Source organism: Gopherus flavomarginatus, chromosome 4 (genome assembly GCF_025201925.1).
Source record: "Gopherus flavomarginatus isolate rGopFla2 chromosome 4, rGopFla2.mat.asm, whole genome shotgun sequence".
Lineage (NCBI taxonomy): Eukaryota > Metazoa > Chordata > Testudines > Testudinidae > Gopherus > Gopherus flavomarginatus.
In genome coordinates this window covers 68,253,615-68,280,298 of record NC_066620.1, presented here as the reverse complement: position 1 = coordinate 68,280,298, position 26,684 = coordinate 68,253,615, and the positions used below count along the sequence as shown (strand labels likewise).

Below are 26,684 nucleotides of genomic sequence, written 5' to 3'. Positions count from 1 at the left end.
TCCTAATATATTTACAAGTACTTGACAAAATAGTAATAACTGAAAATAAAACAACAAAAAATTGTATTTGGAAATCGTTTCAAAACAGAATCACTTCTTTGCTTTTCTCTTTTTCTTTTAGATTTAGCTTTTGGCTTTAACATCCAGGTGAGGCGCCAAATATATCCATAATGTAAAACGTACTTGAGTCAAATAGTTTACATGAGGGATGAATTTGGCCTGAGGAGTTTAAACTCAAATTAGTATATGGTCAATCTTTGTTACCTTTAAAAACAAAACAAAAACAAAAAAAACCTATACGAACAAAAGGGGAAAATGGCAGATTTTCTCCTATAATATTATAAGAGCTCTAAAGTAGTACTTTAAACTACTGATACCTATTAGGCCTTTCCCCTGCTTCACCTTTGTTTAAGTATAAACAGTTGATTGCAAAACTCAATCTATAATATGTAAATTCATGTGGAGTAATAGTGCCAAAAAACTGTGAAGGGGGGCGGGGGGGGGGAAGGGTCCAGGCAGCTGCGTCACAGGGTTTGATCACTTCAGGCTGGGGTGCCAGGAGATTTGAGACAGATGTTTTCAGACATGCCGCATGCCTAAAACATTTCCAGGGGTTGAGCTACAAATAGTGACTTAATAAGTGCAGAAACGGGAAAAGTATGCAGGAGGACACAAGAGTTTATTCACCTCTAGGTGCACAGTCAGCCTCTTTACATTACATCTGCTTGTCAGAGTTGGCTATTTAAGCTGTCATGCCCTTGCTATTGCTCTTTGTCTGACTGTGAATAAAGTGCAGCATTGTGATTACTAATCCTACTCCAGTGACTTGACTTTAAATGTGGTTTTGGAGTGCATCCCGGAGTTCTGTTTGCTAAGCTTCCTACTCCCGTTCCAGAGAAACCACTGGAGGTCGATGAGAGAGAGCACTGCAGGCTGCCTCCTCCTATAGACCTGTTGCTTTTTTCTTTTTATCGTTTGAAGGAAATCAATGGATACCAAAGTGATCTGTTTGTTTTTCTTTTTTTCTTTGCCTCCGCTTGCAGTGGGAAATCACACTGGCCGCATCAAGGTGGTCTTTACACCCAGCATCTGTAAAGTGACTTGTACCAAGGGCAATTGTCAGAACAACTGTGAGAAGGGAAATACCACCACCCTCATTAGTGAAAATGGCCATGCAGCTGACACCCTGACAGCCACTAATTTCCGAGTAGGTAAGTACCCTCAAACCATTCTTATCCTTAGCTTTCTTGGCTAACAGAGAGAGGAAGATTTTTAATGATTAGTACCAGTTGCGCATCTGTTACTCTTTGTGTGGAGAGGCTGTGCTTAAGTAAAAGCAATTGTATGTCAGTCAAGGTTTTTGGTTTCCTTTTGAAATGTTCTTGATCATTTCCCGGATGTCCTAAAGAGAATAGAACTGCATTTATAATCTAAAGTTTCAGTTGCAGAACTACAGTGTACTGAACTACAGCTTCTGCTGAAAACCCCATATCTCAAAGCTTGGATTAATACATTCTGAAAGATTTGTCAGATACTAAAAAAAGTTTGTTTCTCCCTCTATTTATTTAAACTGTAGTAAATGAAGGTGAAAACTAGTTTGAGTTAGTGAAACTATCCTGAAAAGCTCCGTCTGAGAGTTGCTTGACTCTGCATTTCTATTACAGTACAGAGTTGCCAGCTTACAACTCCTGCCCTTTTTGTGCTGTGAATAAAGCAGATTTATTATGTATCTAATATCTTAACAGAAGATTGAAATTTTAGAAATATAATTAAGAATTCTGACATATTGTAATTTCTCTGTGGGAAGTAGTCATGTTACTATTAATGCTCATACTTCCATACTTGTTGAATGAGTATCTACAGTATACTAGTCTATAACCTAAAACTGATAAGTTATGGTGAAACAAATCCTAAATAATATGTAGGATAATGAGTTTACCTAGTTTAACTGCACTATATAGTATAATGATGGTAATATCTCTTGTGCACATATATTTTTTTTTCTATAAATTAAGAGAAATCTTGATATGTAGTGACAGGTATGGCATATTGACTTTAAATTCTTTATTTCACAAAAACATTTTCTTGCTGCTGTTGAGAGCGGGTTTTTTGTTATGAAAATACCATAGTATTTTTATCTCCATACCTTTTTTATCCATTATTTTGCCAATGTACACTCAGGGAATCATAGATATGCACATTATAATTTTAGTTTCTTGCTAGTATAAACAAAATGTCAGGCAGCATTGATGGTGGCCAATGTTGCCCTTTTAAAAGTGCACTACATTTCAGTTTCTGAGGGGGGGAATATCCAATTATTCTCATACATCCAGACAGAAGATGCAAAGTACAGAGCAGTAATTCTAAGACTGTTACTAGATTACCTTGCTGTGGATGCAAACTCTTTTGAAATCTAAGGACACTCCTTGACAATGCACTTTGGTATAACATGCATCTTAGTATAACATACGTTTTCTTTTGCTGTAAAAACATGCTTTGTAAAAAGAGGAATACAGCATTGATGTCATTGTGAAGTGTGGATATTCTGAGACTTTTTAAAAAAAAAAAAAAAAGATTTTACGAACACATGCTAAATTAATTACTTGTAATTGACATTTGCTGTTAATATGGGTATTTATTAGTTCTTGGCAATTGCCCCAGCTAAGCAATTTCCTTATTTGACTTTATTTTTGATAGAAAGGAAACATTGAGGGTGGGTACTTACCTAGTTTATTTGCTGTGTAAAGATGTTCTGTAATCTGATTTCTTCACAAATATTTGAAAACTTTGAGAGTGGAAATCGACCTGTTAAAACATGTAAAACACCTTTCTTCCTGGCCTGAGGCCAGATATTTTTTGATTCAGCATGTACAGTAGTTTCTTAAAAGTACTCAGAAAAAAGCAGTGTATTATAATATTCAGTGGAAAGGAAGGCGAACATTGTTTGGAAATGCATACTAATAAGTGATTGCACATGTATAGATATTTATTAATTTAGGTGTGTTCATCATAATGCATTTCTCTACTTCATACACTTATGTTATAGACTGTATTTGTTAGAAACAAACCAGAAGCATGCTTAGTTGTTCTCAGGATAGTTATCTTCATAAAAATTAAGACTAGGATCTAAGCAAAGATTTTTGGGCTCTCCAGTTACAAATATAATTAGCCTATGAATTTAAAATATTTCTTAAGAACAAGACCAGGGTGAACCAGTGCATCTGTAGACTCAGTTACTTCAGTGGTCCCTAATTTTCATGGCCCTCTTGACTGATTCAGGGCTTAAAGCATATGTTTTAATGATGATCTGTGTGGTACAAACATCCCAGTTCTAATAAATTAGCAGGTGTCTCATATTCAATTAAGCCTGTCCTGTTCAAGACATTCTCCTAACATACAAGCTAGTGATTATCTGAGCCTTGTCAGATTCTCCTGTTTTTTTAAAATTGTAGTATATTTTATTTGTGCTGTTGGCTGAAAAAAACGTGTTCTGATATTGCTTAATGCTGCACAGTGCAAAGTTACAGAATGATACATGCAGGTGCTTTGTGGGATCATTTTTTCTTGAAGATGTGCAGCTATGAAAACAGCATGTTTAGGTCAGAGAAAATATGTTTTATCTTTCTATTTTTTAAAACCAAGTTTTCCATACGTTTTAAAGAAACATCTATCCCATCAGTGAAAAGCATAATTCCACATGCCCTATTTGAACAATTAACTCTTACTACTAATAATAGGCACCTATTACAAGGGAAAAATCAGAATGCTGTTTTAGGTTGTTATTGAGGCTAAGTGTAATCGCTTTAGAGACAGCAGCAAAAATGTATACACATGTGCAAGTTTAAATTGTTTGCTGGGAACTTGAAATTAGCAGTTGTTCTGTTACATTGTGGATGAGCTTTTATTACTCATGATGAACAAACTTTAGTTTTATATTCATTTTCAACCTTAGCTTTGCAAATACTGTATTGTTGCAGTTAGAATTTTAAGCAGAACACGTACCTATAATAACGTTTCCCAAGTATTTCCATTTTAATGGCTCATTTTCAGTTTCCTAAAATTTGCTCAGTGTTTTATCTTTTCAGATGAAACTCGGTATACTAGCTCTTAGGCAGGGAGCAAAATTTTTCTGAAAGTTTTTTCCCCAGAAATGAGTGACTGGTTTTCAAGAATATACATATTGGGAAAAACATGAATTTTCAGCTAACTAAAAAAAATTGCAACCTTTCTGAAGAGCTGTAGCACTTTATCTGGAAATTATGAAAACCTGATATTTTTAAGGGAGATAGTCCCTAGACTGTAGCTGTGTCTTTCCATGAGACAGTGAAATTTGGTTTAAAAAGAAATTACCTTGCACATGGATTTCATTACACAATGAGACTAAAAAAACTGCCAATGTTTCATTGGCATGAAGCATGTGTGAATATATAATGTGAATGGAAATTTCTACTGAAGAGATTATCTCTCAGTATTTCACTGGATATGCCCATTTATGCATAAGAAAATTGAGTGGAATTTCACTTCTTACATATATGTAGGGGCTTGCATTATATGGTCTTTGTAGGTGGATATGGAAGTGTGCATGCAGAATACAGCAAGGGCGCCTGCCTCATTCATTAGATACTTTACGCAGTCTATTACATCTAGCAAATAGTTACACATTATATTATTTTTAAAAAACAAGTATGAAAATCCATTTAAAAAAACTTCACTAAAAGACCATTACATCTGTAAAGTGAAACATCAAAAGTTAGGAAATGCAGAAATTAAGGTGGTCTATGCAATCTTAATTCTGCCCCATTGTGCTTATGATACAACCTTTAATTATATGGTCACATGCTATTTTTTCTACAGGACCATTACCTGAATTCAGCTCTGTAAAAGAGGCAACCATTCAGTATTTTATTTTTAACTTCACTGTTCAATGTGTGGCCCTGTGCCTCACATACTGCACCCCTTTCAAGCCCTGCCCTGAATGAGTATTTTTTTATTTATTTATAGGGTTTCTGTGGTTATCATCTTTGTATCTGAGCACCTCACAAACATTCATGAATTTTTCTTCACAATACTCCTGTGAGGTAGGGAAGTACTACTATCCCTATCTTACAGATGGCAAACTCAGAGAGATTAAGTGACTTGCCAAAGGTCACACAGGAAGACTGTGGCAGAGGCAAGGATAGAATCCTTGTTCTCCTGTTCCCTTTTATGTCATCCTTCACAACTCCTCGATCTCTCTCTCTCCACTTCTTCACTTCCATTTCAAATTCTCTCTCTCTCTTCTTTCTCCCCCCTCCTTTTGTCTCACTCTTTCTCTATTCTGTCCTCCCCTTACTTACACCCACAAACACATTCCCTTAAGAACATAAGAACCGCCATACTGGGTCAGACAAAAGGTCCATCTAGTCCAGTATCCTGACTTCCAGCAGTGGTCAATGCCAGGTGCTCCAGAGGGAATGAACAGAACAGGTAATCATCCAGTGATCTATTCCCTGTCACTCATTCCCAGCTTCTGGCAAACAGAGGCTAGGGACACCATTCCTGCCCATCGTGGCTAATAGCCTTTCATGGACCTATCCTTCATGAATTTATCTAGTTCTTTTTTGAAGCTGATTTATAGTCTTGGCCTTCACAACATCCTTTTGTTTGTTTCAGACCTGCTGCTTATTAATTTCATTTGGTGACCCCTAGTTCTTGTGCTATAAGAAGGCTTAAATAACACTTCCTTATTTACTTTCTCCGCACTGGTCATGATTTTGTAGACCTCAATAATATCCCCCTTTTAGTCATCTTTTCTTTCATCTGGTCTGTGCTGGGGGATTGGAGAAGATTTCTTTCAGTGTGCTCTCCCTTGGGGGAAAGGGGAGGTTCTTAATGGCTGTTTCCCTTCTCCTGTATTGCACAGGGCAATCCAGTGAATACTTATGAGAACTCTCCTGCAGCTTCCCTAGACTGTGAAGTTAACACTCACTTTCTCTGAGACTGACGCTTTGCTCCTGGGGAAAGTGATTAGGGTGCCAGACTCTTCTCCTTAGAGCTATTGGTGCAGGTGAACTGTTCTCACCTATGATATCATGGAACTGGGAATCAGAAGCTGCTAGTCCATTCTGCTTCTTTTTCTCTCTTGGTCCCTGTGAATGTTTTCTCAATCTTCTCCCCTACACTGAAAGGTTACTAAGGAGCACCCAGGGATCCTCTGTTGATATGGTTTTGTAATGTCACAGGTTAGAAATGAGCAGGGGCAGCTCCAGGCACCAGCACAGCAAGCGTGTGCCTGGGGTGGCAAGCCAGGGGTGGGGCACGGCGTGCTAGTCGTCGTGAGGGCAGCAGTCAGGGAGCCTTTGACGGCGTTTCTGTGGGAGGTCCGTTGGTCCCGTGGCTTTGGTGGCGGGTACACCGAAGGCGCAGAACCGGTAGATCACCCGCAGAACCACCGCCGAATCCGTGTGACCGGCGTACCTCCCACAGAAATGCCGTCGAAGGTTGCCTGACTGCCGTGCTTGGGGCGGCAAAAAAATAGAGGTGCCCCTGTTAATGAGTCTCATCCTTCTCAGTGTCCCACAGGCATATCAATCAAATAGGGGTCAGAAATAACAGCACAGACCACAACAATCTGTATATACTTATATACCCACTGCAATAATGGTCAGATACTTATATTATCAATAAGTGATGTCGTAGAAACAACTTATATGCTTTATATGCTTATGTGAACAGTACTGAATGATGATGTAGGACATTTATATGCTTATATTATTAAAAAGTGTTATCACATTGACAACCCTACAGTAATATGTGTAGGTTAGGTGTGTGTTTGAACAACTTCAGAGCCTTCCTCCGTGATTTATAGACAGAAACCTCCAAGCAGAAGCACAAAGTATTTTGCTCAAATTTTACCCTCTTTTGTGTTTATCCTGTATTTTATGACAGATACGCAATCTTCCTCATGCCCCTGAGAAAAGATAATGCATGTAGTTTTGCTCAAAACTACACAATTTATTTTGCACAGCTCAAATGTCAGAAAACAGATTTGTAAAGCCATACAATCTGGTCCCTAGATACTATGGTGATGGATGCATTTGCAGTGCTTAAGCAGGCACTATGCATTATCCCTGAAGATATATTTTGAACCCGCTGTGATTCAATACATGTTGTAGAGCAGTGAAAAGACATTTGGGCACTACGTTATGAAGCAGTGAGCTCTTAGGATGGAACATAGTAGTGGCAACATGAGTTACTATGTAATTATTGTTTTAATTGGCTTTCTAGATAATTACTAAATTCTGTGAAAATATAAAGCAGTATATAAATGGTAAGTGTTAATACTTTATCACAAATAAAGTCATGTTTTTTCAGAGTTGTACTGTTCATTAATTTGTGTTGCCTCTTTAGTTTAAAGGTTAATTTTTATTAAAACAGTTCTGGAAAGTACTGTAGAAAACTCTTAGTTAAAACACAAATGTGACTTGTAAGGAAGCCAATTTTTAACTGTAGTCTTTGTTTGAGAAGAGCTCCAATAGCATTGAGTTGCAGTTAAATGTTTTTAAGGAAATTGCTTTTAAAAAGTCAGTGTAGGCATAGAAAATGAACACCAGATTTCATTACTAAGAAACAGGATGCTAAATCATACCTTTTTTCTTTCCTTGTGTTGCTGCCATTTGCTTTTTAATACGGTGCCCAAGTTCGCTTTCATTGCTCCATTTTATATGTGGAATCCCATAGGATTCAAGAGATACTGTAAAGCTATGATAAGTGAGGAAACTTCTCAAGGATAGTTTGGTTAATGCTGATACATAAATAGCACAACCAGTCAGGCATATATTTCATATAGAAGTGGAGTGAAAAGACCGATGACGACATATATAAGGACAGTGTGCCAGGGAAGGCAGATTAGAAGAAAGCATAAAGTCAGACAAATAGCTTGTAGAACTGTTTGGATAGAAGTGGAAAAGGGCTTAAAAACTTTTCTGGCTGCTTGTGTCACACACTCACTATTTAGTTTTCTACCTATTATAATTGTATTTTTATTCATTTGGCCACTCTGCTGCAAAAGGTCCAGTGAGAATTCCAAAAGTGCAACACACTATTTAATGTATTTTCATGTTCCTCATGATTACAGTCTGATCTCCAGTACTTTGTAAGTGTGAAATTTACCCCTGGACAGAGGACCCACACAAGGCCCATGCAACACTTACATTTGAGTAAAGCATTCTTTTGAGGTCTACAAGTGGGATGTTGCTGGTGCAAAGGTTTTGTGTGCATCCTTTGCTTGTGGGTGAGCTTTACCCTGTCTGTATAGGAATTAGCATATGAAAACAAGTTGTAAAACTGGAGAATTACAAATCTGATTTGAAAACATCTTTCAGCTAGATTTTTTTAAAGTTCTTATTACTGACATAGCTAAGGGAGCAGTGATTTTAAGAAAAAATTGATTTTCAAGTTAATGGTGTCCCTTTAAATGTTCTAATCAGTGAATAGGCTGTTTCTGAAGTAATTATTTAGTTCAGGCACAATATTTCATTATTATTGTCCTTAATGAAATGATGATGTAGGAGCCTTTTGATTCTCCTTGTAGTATTAATAATATATTGGGTCAGACTTTTTATTGATTGTATACAGTGGCTATTTAGAAGCATATGAGAATCTTGTAAAGTACTCAAACAACTGTGTCTGTCAAAGTACTGGGGAAATGAAAAAGATATGACAAGCTGAAGTTGTATAAGCAACAAATAGATGGAGTTTTGTTCAAACATTGCTTACTTTCTCTTATGTCACAAGTTCTACAGGCCAGATCCTCAGCTTATGAAAATTGGCATATCTCTGTTGGAAGTCAGTGGTGGTGCACTGATTTATGCCAGGAGAGATCTGACCTCTTATGGTGTGGATCTTGCCCATGATGTTGACTTCTTTTGAATTACACTGACTGCAAAAATCATAACTGCACATAGCCTTATTTGGTAAAAGATTTGATTCTGCTGTTCTTGCAGTAATTACCATTTCCCTTTTGTTGAACTTTATTATCTTTTGCTTTGTTTGCTACCAGATGATTTTTTTTTCTTTACCTGGTAGATGCTTGAAAATTTTAAAATTCTCAACAGCTTTTTTAGAAGATTAACTGTTAGCTATATTGCAGCAGTGATTAAGCAAGTTCAATTTGCCTGTCAGTTTGCTTTAGAACAAGGTTCAAGGCTCAGCATACAGAAGTTTGTTCTGTTTTAGCTGGTAATTTGAAATTTAATCTGTACAAATGATGACCATACTTGAAATATTTAGTTATGCAGCAACACTATAACAGCAGTAGCGAAGCCATGGCCAGGCATAGTACTTTTCTTGAGATGTTGGACTGTGTGGATAAATAGGAAAGGAAAACTAATGAATGTAGAGCCAGTTTGTGAGTTCTTTCTACATTTAAAGATCCTAGTTATGATTACTTCATAGTAACAATTTTTGCTTCCATTCCAACAAAAAAGACCAATATTAAAACAAAATTTAAAAAATTGTGTGACCTAATCTGAAAGAACCAATGAAAAATGTTAGCTAAATTGATTTTGAAGGGGACCATTTACTGCTGGTATCAACAGTAGATTCTTAATTTTCTCTGTTGTATTTCCTTCTATAAAGTGAATTTTACTGCACCGGAGAATGAAGTTCTTTGTTTATTCACAGCAGTGTAAACTTTCCCACAATGATCCACAAGTGGGCCTCAATCCTAATCCTGATGTAAGAGCGTGGTTCAGTCTGCCGACATATTCAGTTTTTTGCCTCCTCTGTTCAAACTATTAAAAGGAGGCACACATGTCCAATAGAAAATTAACTATTCTGCTCTGTTCTATATAGGTTCTTATACTGCACTCATCACTATAGTAGCTGAGTGTCCTTGTTCTGTCATCCTCTCTGTAGGGGGGGAAGTGTGAGCAGTGGGGTGTCCTGTTTTGGTAAGGGTTGTTTTTTTTAATGTACATGTGTTGCATTTGGTTTAGAAAAAGCAAGGTCAAAGAATTGTCCCTGCCACTTAGAGTGGAAGGTGGTAAGGTTTGTGATGGGACTTAGTTCCTAGGGAGTTCATTCAATGGTCTCATTCCTCAATGGGTCTGGTTTGATTTTCCTTGTGTAAATAAAGCAATACTTTAATTGCTCACTTATTTCCTGTCTTCATATTCGTTAGCGAATGCCATAAGCCAAAGACAGTTCTGGTCAAGGGAAGCCTCAGGTTGTGGAACCTGTGTCCCATTGGCACATTTATAGTAATTCTTAGACTAATTAGCCAAATTTGCCATCTTACCTTGTGGCTCTAATAGAAGTGATATGCTAGTTTAAAAAATTACATTGTGCTGCAGTTCCTAAACTGTTCATGAGATGATGTTACTAGGGCTGGCTTGAGATAAGACTAAGGGTGACTTGTTTCCATCCCCTGCTCAGCTTCAGGACTGTAGGCCATCTCTACAGAGATAAAAACACATTTGTTTTTATAGCACTCGTCAAATTGTATTATACATTGTACAGTTTTTTGCATGTGCATTCATATTAAAAACCACAAGTGGAAATTTTACAAAATCTTCACCTGCAGTCATTCAGAAAACACATCAAACATCCATCCTTAAAGTTAATACAAAACAAAAATAAGTTTAATGTGAATGTAATACTTTGTTTTCCTGAATGCAGCTTTCACTCTTATGCATAAATATATGTGCAATATATCTGAGCTATGATTACTGAAAACGAGAATGATGAGTGAATTTATCTTATAATGATTACACCATTGCATATTCAAATAAACACATTACCTTGAACAGCTATAATTTTGTTGTTGCTAAACCAAATGTCTTTGTACACACCTCGTTTGAATCTCAAGTACATGCCAAGATTGGATGAAACAAAAAGCTGCCTTTGGATTTCCAAGTGCATAAAAGAGTCTGACAAATTCCTTAACTGGCGAAAACACACCTTTTTGTCATGGCCGGATAACTTAGACAGTCAAATGGATTTATCTCAAACAGTCACCTTTGAGCTGAAGACAATCACAAGGAAACAAGCAGCTATCATTGCCCTACCAATAACAGTCTCCCCTGATTCCAGCCCCTACCATTTATGCTTTTTTGGTTTATTCTGCTCCAAGTCCCTTTCTACCTCCGCCCATCCATATACCTTTTCCCCACCCATTATAATCTATCTTTGGCTTTTGGATGTCAATACCCCTGTAATTAAGTGCTCTGTCTTTGGACGATGGATACGAAAAGCTCTTCGCACCACACTATCTCCTTGTGTTTGAAATCTGAATGGTATGTTTTCTTGTTTGTTTATGAATTCTTTGAGAAAATTTACACTCGTGCTTTAAAAAATGGATTGGGAAATGAGCAAAATCAAAAGTTCCAGATTTAGGGGGTGAAATCCTGACCCTTCTGAGGTCAGTGGGAGTTTTGCCAATGACTTAAATGGGGCCAAGATTTCACGAAGGCTATTTATGTAACAGTTACATGAAAATGAAGTGGTTGGGGGAGGTTGTGATTGGGTTGTGCTATGCTAGAAAAAAAGCTCCATTTCACTTGGAAAAATTCCCCACTGATTTTTTAAAGGTAGCAATGTATTTTCTTCACATCAGCTTTGGGGAGAGCCAACTGAACCTGAATCCTTAGGTTTCACTAGGCTGTTTCTGATCAGAACTGAAAAATGATGTTAAAACCACAAGCTTTTGATTTACCATGGCTGCTTGTCTGGCTTTGGGTTCTGAACTGAAATTCGTGAATAAAACCTAATACATGTTGAATAATAAGAAAATAACACATTGGCAAACAGGCAAGTAATCTCAGCCCCTTTCCCTCGTGAAATCAGATTGAGAGATATCTAGTGTCCAGATCCTGGGCCAAATTCAGCCTTAGTTTAATCAAGTGCAACTCCATTGACTTAAATGGAGTTGCATCAGCTTATACTAGGACTGAATTTATCCCATTGTTTGTCAGTTGTCAAAATTAAGCCTTGAAATTTTTGACCGTTTTAATAAACTCTTTATAAAGTTCTAGGAATTGCCAGTTATGGAACAGAAGGTATATGGATTTCAATAAATTTCTTGATAATTTTAGAAAATGTAGGTCCAAATTTTAAAAACTTAGCATGCAAAAGTGAATGTGCATGAATTGCACAAATTGTGCAAGTTAAACAAATAAGGCAAAATCAAGGTTCTAATGAAGGCAAGTCAAAGTTGCATGTATATGGAAAGTGCTTGTGCAAATATACAACTTGTGTGTGCCCACTGAAGATGAAATTCACCCTTTGTGGAGGACCAGCAAAAAGAACAGTGCATCGCTGAGGGAGCCCTACATAAGGCAGCAAATGCGCCCTTGTGGCACAAAAACAGAATAAGGTCTGTACACCACTGAAGTGTCCCATTTGAGTCCTACTTTAAAGGCTTGAGTGTGTCTTAAGTACTGCATAGGTTTTGTGCTGGTCTCCTGCAAAGCAGGGTAGGAGGGTGATTTCACCTTGGGAGTTTTGCCATGTGCATCAAGTTTTTAAATTTTGCCATTAGTAAACATTTCTTACCTTCAGTATATTTGACAAAGTACTCGTATCTTTGCTGTATTTGTAACACCTTCCATTTAGTTTAGAAATATTAAGCTGCTCTGTAATGTAATATTTTATAATGGATGTAATTCAAATTTTATAGTTTTTGAGGCACTCACATCACCTTTCATATTCTGTTATTATTGCTTATTATTCATACGCCATGGATTTACACAGAATGTTATTTATTGCCATTCCATTTCCCCCCCATCTACTGCTTCAGCAACCTCAGATTCTTAGTGTTCCATTTCCATTCATGGAGCTAGTATTTTGTCAGTATTAAGTGTCCAGTACAGATACAAGTCTTACGTTTACAGCTAAATTAATTTAAAAAAATTGTTTGAAAGGCTGGGTCATTCCAGACATCTTTCTATGCACTTTTTTAAAAATACAGTACACATTTTAAGCAAGGAAACATCTGTACTCACCACTTGGAGCCTTTCCTTTTCCTTCTCACACTCACTTGTGTCTTTTATCTCAGTTTGTAAACTTGTTGAGGTAAGGACTGTGTCTTTGTATGGCATCTGGCATAGTGAGACCCCGATCCTGATCTTGCACCAGCAAAGTGATTGGGATTAGGCCAATAGATAGCAAAGGCCTAAAGTCTCTGATGGGATCAGCCATAATAATAAACACAGTTTTTGTTACTGTGCATGCTAATCAGTCCTTTGTAAAAGAGTCAAAAACAATCCCAAGCACTTATTACAGCTACATTTTTCTTGACGGCAGCAGTGAATGAATGCAGATGTTTATTTTTTCAGACTGGCTGAAGTCTGTTTTTAAATCAAATTTGTCTTAAAAGTTGTTTTCTTGCAATAATTTGTTCAAAGGGAGTATTAATATTTGTAACATGCCGAAGAAGTGCAGTAGTATGGGTGCAGCCTCATGACCATGCTCTTGGACTGCTCAAGAAAGCCATGTGTGCTTTTTTTTATTCATTCATACTTTTAAAATAGTACAGGATAGATTTGAATGGCTGCGGTACTTTCGGAAATATGAGTGCAAGTGTAAACATTGATTAAAGTGTTTTGAATGGATGATAACCCTGTTGCAGATGTGCATGTTTTTAGTACATTTCTGATTATTTCCATGCATAGTATATTTTCCCTTCTCACCCATCACCAATCCCTTGGTTCCTTGCCCCTAGACTCCAGGATTTCAGTCTTTCCCTCTCTTCTCTTGCATGTCATCTATTCCCCATGATCTAATTCACTACTCAAACTCGAATGTCTCTCAGGACCTCATGTCCTATCAGTTCCTAAAGCCATCCTCCAGCAAAACTTTCTGTTTTTTTCTCAACATAATCCATGTCAAGAAATTTCAAATTCCCTTCATGCTATTACTCGTGATTCTGAACTGGCCCAGGAGAGCTTGGTTCATGGATCCTTCTTTATATGCCAAAGGGGGGGATTCACTTGAAAGGGATCATCCTCATTTTATTATTTGTGCAAACTTTCTCCAGAGAAGTTGGTATTGTGGTAGTATTACTCACTGACATAATTGGAGGGAACCCTCCTCATGTTTCAGATACTGGGGAGAGCAGGTGCACTGTGCTGGGTTTGTAACATGACTCCACAGTGTAGTTACTGCTCCTGATGATATTTCAGGATCCTCCCTCAGGGGGCCTGTGTGGCTTTGTGTTGCACAGCTGCATTGATCTCTGCTTCAAACCACTCTTCGTTGTTACTTTTTTCTCCATAAAAGCTTCCAACAGGCCTTCTAGAAACTTTCAGGCAGGGGAACTACATTCTGGTGGGAGAATGTTATAATGGCAGGGGAGCAGTTGCATTAATGGTACAACTGCTTCCTCCAGCTCTCAGAGCATAGTGATGTGGAGCCTTTAAAGAGATAGTGCCACTACAGTCATGCTATTAAATAACCAGATAGCCAATACGTGTGAGACTCCTGCCCTCCCAGCTGTGTGTATCCACTGAAACGTGGACTCAGAACTTGGAAGGAGGAGAGTACTGTGTACGTATGTTGCACTGGTGTCAGAACATGGAAGGGGGCTTTTTCTATAGTGGCAAGAGCGGATACAATAATGCATGTGTACCAGGTATGCCCATTTAACATTCCAAATGTTTGCTATCAGTTGAAGTACGGTTTTATATTTTGGACTCTTATTTTGAGTGTTAATAAACATAGAGAATTATTAATATTAATGAACAGTGTATGGGTGTTCTGTATAGGGTAGGGAGGGACTTTAAAGTGTTAGGAACATAGAAATTGTCACCCTGGATGAGAGCCACTGTTCATTTAGTTTAATATCCTTTCTCTGACATTGGCCAGCAGCTGATTTCTTCAGAGGAAGGCACAAGAGACCACACAATAAACAGATGTGGGAAAATCTGCCAAAGGTCTCATCCTAATCCCTAATATTCAAAGATTGGTTTACGATCTGAATGTGACAATAGGGTAAAAGTAACACGTCTTGTACTTTTGTATTATTTAACTGCAACATCTCTACTTTTTATATTTTTATATATATAGTATTATTTTCATGTTTGTTTATATAAAAAGAAACGTTTAGTAGGATCAAAATTAATGTATTTCTTGGGATTATTTGACATAATTTTTACTCTTCAAAAATCTATCATCCTTATATAAATTTATTTTTACTTTTTGCTATAGGGAAATTTTTAGAATGATCATATAGTGAACCTAAGGCTTGGTAATAAACCTGTGCTATTATTATACATGTAGAGAACACATAATGGTGTGTTGTGGTACCAAGGTTTGAATGGCATAGGTTTTGGGATGACAATAATTCTTGAAATTGGCAAAGCAATTAATAAATTATGCAGGACATCCCAAAGTAATACCTATAAAACCTTCATACCACAACACACACGTATTCAGTTTGACACTTATTTTGCAAAACCCCCCCACTATTTTAAGAATGTTTGAAAGAATTTTAGTATTTATTGGTACTGTCTTCATATCCTTCCACATCCAGGTTTCCTAAGAACTATGAGTCCAACTGCACATGTTTTGCAGGGAGAGGAAATGATTATTGATATGGTGACAGATATGGCAAATTCCTGCATATCCTTGGGAGACCTTACTGAATTAAGTTTAAGTATCTTTGGGGTCCATTGTTTAAATGAACTGTTTATGTATGATTATGTTCTACTTCATGAGGGAGGGTTATCACAGCTCCTCCAGGAATTAAAGCTAGTGGGTGGTAATTAAGGGAAATCAGTCAGGTTGTACCCCCCCAGAGAGATGTCCCTTGCTTGGAAGGCTTGCATATACTAGTTCAAACTGAATTCTCCAGAGATCAGCAGAAAAAGAAAGGACTATTGGATAAATATCATGAGTTTAAACTGACTCAGGGCTTTCTTTCTGACCCGTCAAATGGACGGAAACTTCTGTCCAAAGGAATAGGGGAGCAAGCCTCATGGAAGGGTTGAAAAGACAGACACCTACCAGATCCCAGGGCTGGAGTCAAAGTAACCTCTGGTAAGCTTTTGTGCTTGCTTAGAAAGAGTTGTATGGCAACTTGTAACTGCTGGCAATTACGCCATTCATAGCTCTGGAGAGAAAGCAAAGTGCAGATGCTCACCTTTTAGGCAGTCTGGTTTTCTGGAGAAAGCACAGTGTGCCTAGGGAACTGTGCAGCCTGGAAGATTTCTTGCTCAGGAGGAAGAAATATGGGTCTCCATCCAAGAGAAGTGGTGGGTGAGGAGCTAGGAGCCCAGAGTGGGTGCCCTTGTGGATGAGAGGGGAATACAGGTGCCGTTACTCTGAACTGTGACAGATGCATTTAAGAAATCCCTAAAAAGGACTAGCGTAGATTTTCTGTACATGTTGATATTATTTAAGTTCTGACATCCTGCAGTTTAGTAGGGCAAAAGCACAGGCCTTATATCCTTCAATAGTGGAGGTGTTGTGGGGCGATTCCCAACTTTGTATTAGTGCAGAAATTTCAGACCGACTCTCCTCTCATATTACACTCATGTAGGTCAAGATTAACTCCACTGAAGTCAATGGAGTTGCAATGGTTTAAAACCAATGTAACTGAACAGAGAATCCCAAAGAATGTTTTGTCTCCCCTCCCCTCTTTGCACTTCAAACTGTGGTTGTTTGAAGCTGCTCAGATGTTTGGAATGTTACAAGTATACTTAGAAAAGATGGATTAGTGGGCAAACTGAATGTGATGTGGTCAGAGTTGTATGATAAATGTTTTCACAATTTATTATATGAATATTGCTACCACATGTGAGTATATTTACAGCAAATGACAAATTTAAAGTAATATATTTTTATTTTTAAAGTAAAAATAATCTCATTGTAGTCTTGGGTTTGACCACTGCTGGCGAAGAGAGTTTTTCCCCCCTGCAGAGTAATGCATGTAGAGGAACCAAAATCATCACTCTAAAGAGAACTGGATAGCCATAGAGATTGGTCTAGAGAGACAGAACTGTTTCCCCTTTAGGTTACCAATTTGATTCCAGCTCCATATTAGTAGTGTAACCTTATGTTCAATGTCCTATATGAAATATGTAGGCTGTTTTGGCCTGGTTCCAAGAGTGCAGGTGGCCACCTCACAACTGACATAAATTGGTACTTTTATTGGTAGTCTGATCAGAGAGACCAGTGATTAAATTCTCATAGACTCATAGGTCAGAAGGGACCAATCTGATCATCTAGTCTGACCTCCTGCACAAGGCAGGCCACAGAACCCCACCCATCCAATTTTATAACAACCCCTATCCCAGGACCGAGTTATTGAAATCCTCAAAAATGGTTTGAAGACCTCAAGCTGCAGAGAAACCACCAGCAAGCGACCCGTGCCCCACGCTGCAGGGGAAGGCGAAAAACCTCCAGGGCACCTGCCAATCCGCCCTGGAGGAAAATTCCTTCCCGACCCCAAATATGGCGATCAGCTAAACCCTGAGCATGTGGGCAAGAGTCACCAGCTAGCACCCAAGAAGGAATTCTCTGCAGCAACTCAGTACCCATCGCATCCAACATCTCCCCGCAGACCATTGAGCAGAGCTGTCTGGTGGTAATTCAAGATCAATTGCCCAAGTTAACGATCCTATCATAACATGCCCTCCATATACTTATCAAGCTTTGTCTTAAAGCCAGGAAAGTCTTTTGCCCCTACTACTTCCCTCGGAAGGCTATTCCAGAACTTCACTCCCCTAATGGTCAGAAACCTTCGTCTAATTTCAAGTCTAAACTTCCTAATATCCAGTTTATACCCATTCGTCCTCGTGTCTACATTAGTACTAAACTTGAATAATTCCTCTCCCTCCCTAACGTTAACCCCCTTGATATATTTATATAGAGCGAGCATATCCCCCCTCAGCCTTCTTTTGGCCAGGCTAAACAAGCCAAGCTCTTTGAGTCTCCTTTCATAAGGCAGTTTTTCCATTCCTCGGATCATCCTTGTAGCCCATCTCTGAACCTGTTCCAGTTTGAATTCATCCTTCTTGAACATGAGACACCAGAACTGCACATAGTATTCCAGATGGGGTCTCACCAACGCCTTATACAATGGTACTAACACATCCTTATCCTTGCAGGAAATACCCCGCCTGATGCATCCCAAAATCGCATTTGCTTTTTTAACAGCCGTATCACATTGGCGACTCATAGTCATCCTGCTATCAACCAGTACCCCAAGATCCTTCTCCTCCTCCGTCGCTTCCAACTGATGCGCCCTCAACGTATATCCAAAATTCTTATTATTAATTCCTAAATGCATGAGCTTGCACTTTTCACTATTGTATTTCATCCTATTTCTATTACTCCAGTTTACAAGGTGGTTCAGATCTTCCTGAATAGTATCCCTGTCCTTCTCCGTGTTAGCAATACCCCCCAGCTTCGTGTCATCCGCAAACTTTATTAGCACATTCCCGTTCTTTGTGCCAAGGTCAGTAATAAAAAGGTTAAATAAGATCGGTCCCAAAACCGATCCTTGAGGAACTCCACTGGTGACCTCCTTCCAGCCTGACAGTTCACCTTTCAATATGACCCTCTGGAGTCTCCCCTTTAACCAGTTCCTTATCCACCTTACAACTTTCATATTCACTCCCATCTTTTCCAATTTAACTAACAGCTCCCTGTGCGGAACCGTGTCGAACGCCGTACTGAAATCTAGGTAAATTATATCTACCGCATTTCCTTTATCTAAGTAATCCGTCACCTTCTCAGAGAAGGAGATCAGATTGGTTTGGCACGATCTACCTTTAGTAAATCCGTGTTGCAATTCGTCCCAATTACCATTGACCTCTATGTCCTTAACTACTTTCTCCCTTAAAATTTTTTCCAAGACCTTACATACTACAGACGTCAAGCTAACAGGCCTATAATTACCCGGATCACTCTTATTCCCTTTCTTAAAAATAGGAACTACATTAGCAATCCTCCAGTCATATGGCACAACCCCCGAGTTTATCGATTGCTTAAAAATTCTCGCTAACGGGCTCGCAATTTCACGCGCCAGTTCCTTTAATATCCTCGGATGGAGATTGTCCGGGCCCTCCGACTTCGTCCCATCGAGCTGTTCAAGTACGGCCTCTACCTCAGTTGCGGTAATATCCACTTCCATATCCACATTCCCGTTTATCATCCCTCCATCATCGCAAGGTTCCTCACTAGTCTTATTAAAAACTGAGGCAAAGTACTTGTTTAGATGTTGGGCCATGCCTAGGTTATCCTTAACCTCCATTCCATCCTCAGTGTATAGCGGCCCCACTTCTTCTTTCTTTGTTTTCTTCTTATTTATGTGGCTGTAGAACCTTTTACTATTGGTTTTGATTCCCTTTGCAAATTGGTTTGAATTAGAGGTATCCCCTCCAGAAAAGGGGTTAAAATTCATTTCATTTCAATACAGACGTCTTGTACTGTCACTACCTGTGTTGTATGAGCTTCTGCTCTGATAATTAATGTTGAGTTTTAGTCTGGAACCTTTCATCAGCTCTAAATTCACTTTAAATGTTAAAGTAAAGAAAAGAAGTCATCACCCTTTTAATGAATAGCCTGTTTTCAACAGCCCTTATTAAAGTCGATCGCTGCAAGAGAATAGTTCCTATTTTTTCATAATCCAAGTTGGGGGGTGGAGGGCAAATTTAAATAGGCCACGTGGGTTTCATATAAACATCTCCATTTCATACCATGAATGAACTGAATCTTCTGCTGGTGATTGTTACTGATAGCCAACCCTAAAATTTGAAAGTATGTGAGGTATTGTATACTAATCATTTAAAACCTGCAAATTTTCTTATGAGCCAGCATAGTTCATAGTCAGACCACCTGCAAGATAGTTTTTGTACTGCTTCAAAGGGGGTTATTTTCACTGACTTCATGAGGCTCAATAATGGCAACGTCTGGCTAGTTAAAATTAAGGATTCTCTACTGATATCCCAGCAACCTGGATTATTAAAAATGTGATAGACTGCATTTTATGGACTACAGTGTATGCCACATTTTTGAGGAGGCCTGTTATATCCTCCTTTTTTGTGGGCACAAATCATGTACTTAGTCCTCCAGTTGTTGAGAGTTTTGTTCACATTATTCACGGGTGCAAAAAAACAAAACAAAAACCAGGATCAGTTTTTGCAGGTGCAAACTGTGTCTGCAGAAAATGGTATTGCTCTTTCCAAATTTGACTCTGCTGGAGATGGACAACTGAGAATTCTCCATGTTTAAGGGATCTCTCTGCTGGCGTAGCCACCTCTCCCACCAGCCCTATATCACCCTCAGGCTAAGAGGAGGGAGTGAGCAAGTGAGAGGGAGGGAACTACCTTCTGTCCTCCACTGATGTAAAGACCTTGAGGGCATAAATTAGAGCTGTTCTTTGCAACTCTTAATTTGTGCTGGAGCCAAATGGTCTAGATTAAGAATCCACAACTAACTCCTGGATGGCCCCCTGTCTCTGCTCCGTTTGATCTGACACTGCTTCAAGATCTATGGCAACAGCTATTGTGATACACCGAGAATCTTGGCTACATCTTTCGGGGCTCCCCAAAGAGGTACAGAATACAGAAGACCATGCAGGACTTGCCCTTTGATAAAATCAGTCTTTTCCTCCAGAAGACATATGAGTCTTTAAATTTGTTAAGACTCCAGGGTAAACCTCGCCCTCATGGGTATATATATGACAGCCCCAAAGAGGAAGTACCATAAAAGGTCTTACAAGCCGAGGCCTTTACATCTGCCCTTCTACCACCAATGCTCTTAGAAGCACCCTTGTAAAAGGTAGCAGGTACAAAAGTTCAGATACAATTCCCCATCCACCTCTATACTGCAGCAACGCAACCTCACCATCCAACTAAAAGATACTTTTGATGGGACGCTCGAGAGCTTCAAACCATTTCTGGTGTCATCTCCACTTGACTCCAAGATCTGCTTTGGTTGATGCCTAGCATGATTTTCCCACAATTAGAGGACAATAACAGTGGACAAAGGACGACTGTTGGATATTATCAACTCTGGATACACCAGCATGTTCTCTCTGTTGCTCTTCAGGGATCACTCCCATGAGGAGATCTTCCTTCAGGAGGTAGAACCCCTCCTACAGTAGGGACCATTAGAGCAGTTACCCCTTCAATAACAAGGAAGAGGGTTTTACTCCAAATATTTTCTAGTCCCCAAAAAGACAGAAGGGTTCAGGCCTATCCTTCACATGCAATGACTCAGTATCTTTATTTGCAAGATAAAATTTTCTCATAAAATTCACGTTGGCATCAATTGTACCAACCCTAGAAAAAGACACATGGCTGATAACTCTTGATATGAAAGATGCTTACTTTCACATCACTGCTCGCTCTTCATATTTGTGGTGGGCGACAACCTCTGTCACTACAGGGTATTTCCATTCAGCCTTGCAAATGCACCCAGAGTCGTCATGAAAGTGTTATCTCTAGTAGCAGCACATCTCAGACAGGATGGTTCCACTATCTTCCTGTATCGGGATGACTGGCTTCTCACAGGCAAGGCACATCCAGAAATCATAGCGTCACTGCCCCATCTCCTAACATCCCTAGGAGTCTCTGTGAAAATAGAGAAATCCATCCTAACTCTGACCCAGACAATAAATTCATAGGCATGACCTTAGACTCAGTCAAGGCAAAGACTGATCTCCCTATGGACAGATTCCAAGCCATGGGCAGACTGATAGATACACAACCTTCAGGCACAGGGCTAGGTGGGCCTTGCACTCTTCAGTCATGTGGTGTCATGTACTTACCTAAAGCCGTTTGTCAGACACCACCTGTGCTGTCTACTGGCTGCTTTCAAACAAGATATGTACCGAGCAAACACAGGCTGAACATTGTAGTGACAATCTCCATCAACATAAAGACCTCTCTGACCTTGTGTGAGGATCCAGCATAAGTGTGTGTGGGCATTCCTTTCCTGCGTTGTCCTCCCAACAGGACAAAAATCACAGATGCCTCTTCGTTAGGGTAGGAGGCTCACATGGGTGGTCACATAGCACTGAGCACTTCAGCACCCTGGGAAACCATGATGCACGTAAACCTGGAACTCAGAGCAGTCTGAGAAACATGCAGAGCATTCTTACCATTAATCCAATCTCACTACATTCTCATAATGTCAGACAATATGGCAACCATATTCTATATAAACAGGGAGAGGCGAGATCCAATCCTATGTATGAGAAAATGGTCAATCTGTGGAATTGGTATATCAAGAACCAGATCACCCTATCAGTGTACCTCCTAGAAACCCATAATTTACTGGCAGACAGCCTCAGCAGGTACATTATCACCAACCATGAATGGGAATTACACAGTTCAGTGGTGAACCCCTACCTGGGATCTTTTCATCTCTCAGACAAACAGGAAATGCAACATATACTGATCCAGGGGAGTTCAGGACCAGTTCTCCAGGTGATGCTCTCCTACTTCCTTGGACAGACCACCTAAACTATGCCTTTCCTCTTATCCTACTGCTTGCTTAAATACCGTGGAAGATTTGACATGACAGAGTATGAGTCATTCTAATCACGTCTAGATGGCCAAGGCAGTTCTGGTTTCCAGTTCCCCATGCACGTCAGCTCAACTGACAATCAGCATTCCTTTCCTTCCAGATCTTGTGACTCAAGAGAATGGCAAGATCAGATATCCCAACCCAGAAACTTTTTACCACACAGCTTGGTATTTGGATGGGCATTAGATTGAGAATGTTCCTGCTCCCACAATGTGTAAGTCTGTCCTTACTAATAGTAGAAAGGGCTCTACGTGAAACTCTTACTTTGTCAAGTGGAAGCACTTCTCTGTCTGGGCCCAGTGGCTCTGTGTATGTTTGGCGCTTATACAGAAACAAAATGGCGTCCTCCACCTATGCACCTCACATACATGGTGCATTCAAGGTCATCCTGATGGTAGTGGAATCATGCCAGTGGGGACAAGGAACTGGTACTTGGAAAAAAATCAGGACTGAATTTCTGGTAACTTCACTTTTTCTCTTTGTATGTGCACTAGTGACTCTTCTTATACCTGATATAAAAGATCATGAGACGTAGGTTCCAATCCTGCAGTCTGATCCTTCTGGGTGTCCTGCACTCTAACAGAATCCACTTGACTTCTAGTGGGACTCGACGAAGGCAATACAGTTCTTGCTTATGGATCAGATTGCAAGTTTGGCGCCCTCTCTTGGAAAATTCTGTCTCTGAGCCAAACCCTGTATGCCCTACTCACCTGAATAGCCCCAGTAAGTTTAGTTAAACTTATTACATGAGTAAGGATAAAAGGACCTGAGCCAGTGTGTACTAGTTTATTTTGTCTTTCATACGGCCCAAACCCTATCAGCTTTCTGCCTATGATTAAGACACAGATCACATATCATTATTCAAAAGTAGATGGCTCCTATTTTCTAGTCTACATCTAATTTGTTAGACATACACACATTGTTTACAGTAAAATGACACTATTCTCAGGTGACTTTGATCACTAGTCTACTTTTCACCAGCTCACAGATAACTTAATTATTCATGGAGATCAGGATCATCCCAGAAGTTGATCCTAATCCCATGTCTTTCTACTGAGGTTAGAGAATGTTTGTTAAATGGAGAATTTTATATTAAAGGAGGTGGGAGGGAAACTGGGATATAACATGCTTGAAGATACATTTTGGGTTATTTTTGTATTTTATTTTTATTTCGTTTTTGCTGCTTCTATAGATTATTTGAACAGAGGCTATCTCACTCACTACCATGCAGTGCAGATATAATACTACATTAAGTCACATCATAGTCATTGTTTCATCTGATTTTAATGTAATAAATGCTGTGTTATACATTGAACGTTGAATACGGCTGATAGAGAAGCTTGGAAAGGAGTAATAAAGAAGAATGTTCTTTTTCAAATGGAAATATTATCAATAATAAAAAGGGGAACATTGGACATTTCAGGAGATTGGATAAGTTGCTTTTTGTTTTTGTTTGATTAAATGTATTTTTTTTAAGATTTGATCTAGAATTAAAATACCACTTTACTTTTTGAAAGAATATTCTCAAAAATTTATAATGCCAGGAAACTATAGTGCAGAGAAACTATATCTCTATCTCTGAAAAAGCAAACAGGGAGATGTTTTTAAATGTAGGGAGCATGTTCTAAATTCATTTAATTTTACAAAATAATGTAATTATTGTTTACAAATACTGATTATTATAATAGGGAAATATCTTCAGATTTTATTCCATTAATACATTAATCCATCCCTTTTAAAGTATTTAAATTAATTGATCAGCAAATAGACATAAATACTGGGTTTTTTTGTAGGTGCCCTCAGCATTTATTCAACTCTCTCTTGAGTACCACAATGTGTGTTGTGTGTGTCATGTGTCACTTTGTATTTGTGAAGGAAGAAAAAAGTAACAGAAAGAGAAGTCTTGTTTGTTTGAGAAGAATTCCATTAAAGCTACGTGCAAAGTCTCAGGATTACTTACAGCCATTTTTTGAGACTTAATTCCCAGTCATACAGATAGTGTCAATGTAATTCCCACATGAAATTATTTACAAATCCATGCCCCACAGAGACTTCAGTGGGAATAGAGCTAGGTCAGCATACAGTGGTTTTCAGAATCCTACCCTCAAAGCTATGCCATTCTTTCTTAAATCACCTCACACGATCATTCTTTATTACAGTTTCCTGAGCTCAGGAAAGTAATGAGTGAAATTGATTGGGAGAAAAATTTAGATATAAAAATGTAAATGAAAATTCAGAATTCTTTAAGAAGAATTTATTAGATGGCCAAAAAGCCATGATAACACAATCAGGAAAGAGAACAACTTTGGCTCAGAGCCCATCCTGATTCAGTGGTGAGGTGAAGGCAGCAATTAGACATAACAAAGGAATATATAATAGATAAATGGAAAGAAGGGAAATAGATAGAATTCAATATAAATTGGAAGTTATAATATGCAGAATATTGGTAAGGGAAGCTAAAGACATTAGGAAAAAATCTACATCTGGCAGGGCTAAAGACAACGAGGAGGAGTTTTTAAAAGCATATTAGGAACAAAAGAAATCCTAGCAATGGTGTTGACCTATTACGAGATGGAGATGGTAAAATAGCTAAGAATTCAGAAAAAGCGAAAGTAGTCAATAATTATTTCTGTTCTGTATTTGAATGAAGCAGGATGATGTATTTGTATTGCATGAGGACGATGACATATTTTCCAGTCCATTAGTAACTAAGGAGTAAATTAAACAGTATCTGCTAGGGATAAACATTTTAATGTAGACCCAGATAATCTGCACACAAATGCCTAAAAGAGTTGGCTGTGGAGACCTCTGGTCTGCTGAGGTTAATTTTTAATAAATGTTGGAATATCAGGTAAATTCCAAAAGCCTGGAAGAGAGGTAATGTTATGTCAATATTCAGAAAGGGCAAGTGGAATGACTTGGATAACTATAGGCTAGTTAGTCTGAAATGAGCCCCAGGCTAAATAATGAAAAATCTGATACGAGATTCAACTGATAAAGAACTAATAAATAGAAATAAAATTAATAGCAGTCAACACAGTTTTAGGGAAAATAGGTCTTTTCAAACAACCCTGATTTCATTCTTTGGTGAGATTACAAGTTTAGTTGACAAAGGCATAGATATAATATACTTAAATTTTTGTAAAGGTTTTTTCTTAGTACCACTCAACATTCTGATTAAAAAATTATCAATGGAGCACATGTTAAATGGGTTAAGAATTGGCTAACTGACAGATCACAAATAGTAATTTTCAATGAGGAATTATCATTAGCTAATGACTAATGGACTGGAAAGTACTTCATCATTCCCATGTTCTGAGTGGGGTTCTGCATGTATTATTGCTAGAACAGATACTATTCAACCTTTACATCAATGATGTGGAGTTATAGTTAAAATCAGTGCTGAAAAAATGTGCAGATGACACACAATTTGGTAGAATGGTAAATAATGATGAGGACAGGGCCGTCATACAGGATGATTTGGGTCACTGGGGAACAATTTGTATAATGGGGGTGCTGAGACCATTGAACCATACCATAAACTCTGTATATTATTGAACCCACTTCAAGCCAGGGGGTCCTGCAGCACCACCACCCCCTCTGCACCTCTAGTTACAGCACGTATGCTGGGAAAGCTGAGCCTATTCAAACAAAATGCATTGAATACAGCCACACACAAAGTTATATATCTAGGAACAAGGAACTCAGGGCATATCTACAGAATGAGGGACTGTATCCTGGGAAGCAGTGACTGAAAAGGGTTTAGGGGTCGTAGTGGACAAGCAACTCAACAGTAGCTCCCAGTGTATTGCAGATGCAAAAAAGGCTAATGTAATACTTGCAAGTATAAATAGGCATGTGGTGAGTAAAAATAGGGAGCAGATTTTACCTCTGTCTATGGCATTGACCAATACTGGAATATGGCATACAGTTCTGGTGTGCACATTTTAAAAAAGAAGTTGAAAAATTGGAGAGGGGGCAGAAAAGAGCCAAAACATTTATTTGTGAACTGGAGAAGATGCCTCACAGCGACAATCTCAATCTGTTTATTTTATCAAAAAGAAGATTGAGAGATCATTTGATTGCAGTGTCTAAGTACCTTCACAGGGGGGAAAATCCCAGATACAAAAGGGCTCTTTAATTTAGTGGAGAGAGGCATGACAAGA

At 38.7% G+C, this 26,684-nt stretch overlaps 1 protein-coding gene across 10 annotated transcripts in view; it reads left to right on the top strand.

Moving 5' to 3' along the window:
• Positions 1–26,684, top strand: part of LTBP1 (latent transforming growth factor beta binding protein 1) — a 358,939-nt gene that overhangs the window by 113,366 nt on the left and 218,889 nt on the right. For 6 of the 10 annotated variants that reach the window (XM_050951316.1, XM_050951315.1, XM_050951321.1 and 3 more), the window contains exon 5: positions 1,044–1,211. In XM_050951316.1, coding sequence (XP_050807273.1) covers positions 1,044–1,211 — 168 coding nt within the window. Of the gene's footprint in view, positions 1–587; positions 1,212–26,684 lie in introns of those variants that run through there. The other 4 variants (XM_050951323.1, XM_050951325.1, XM_050951322.1 and 1 more) reach the window with 1 other exon arrangement.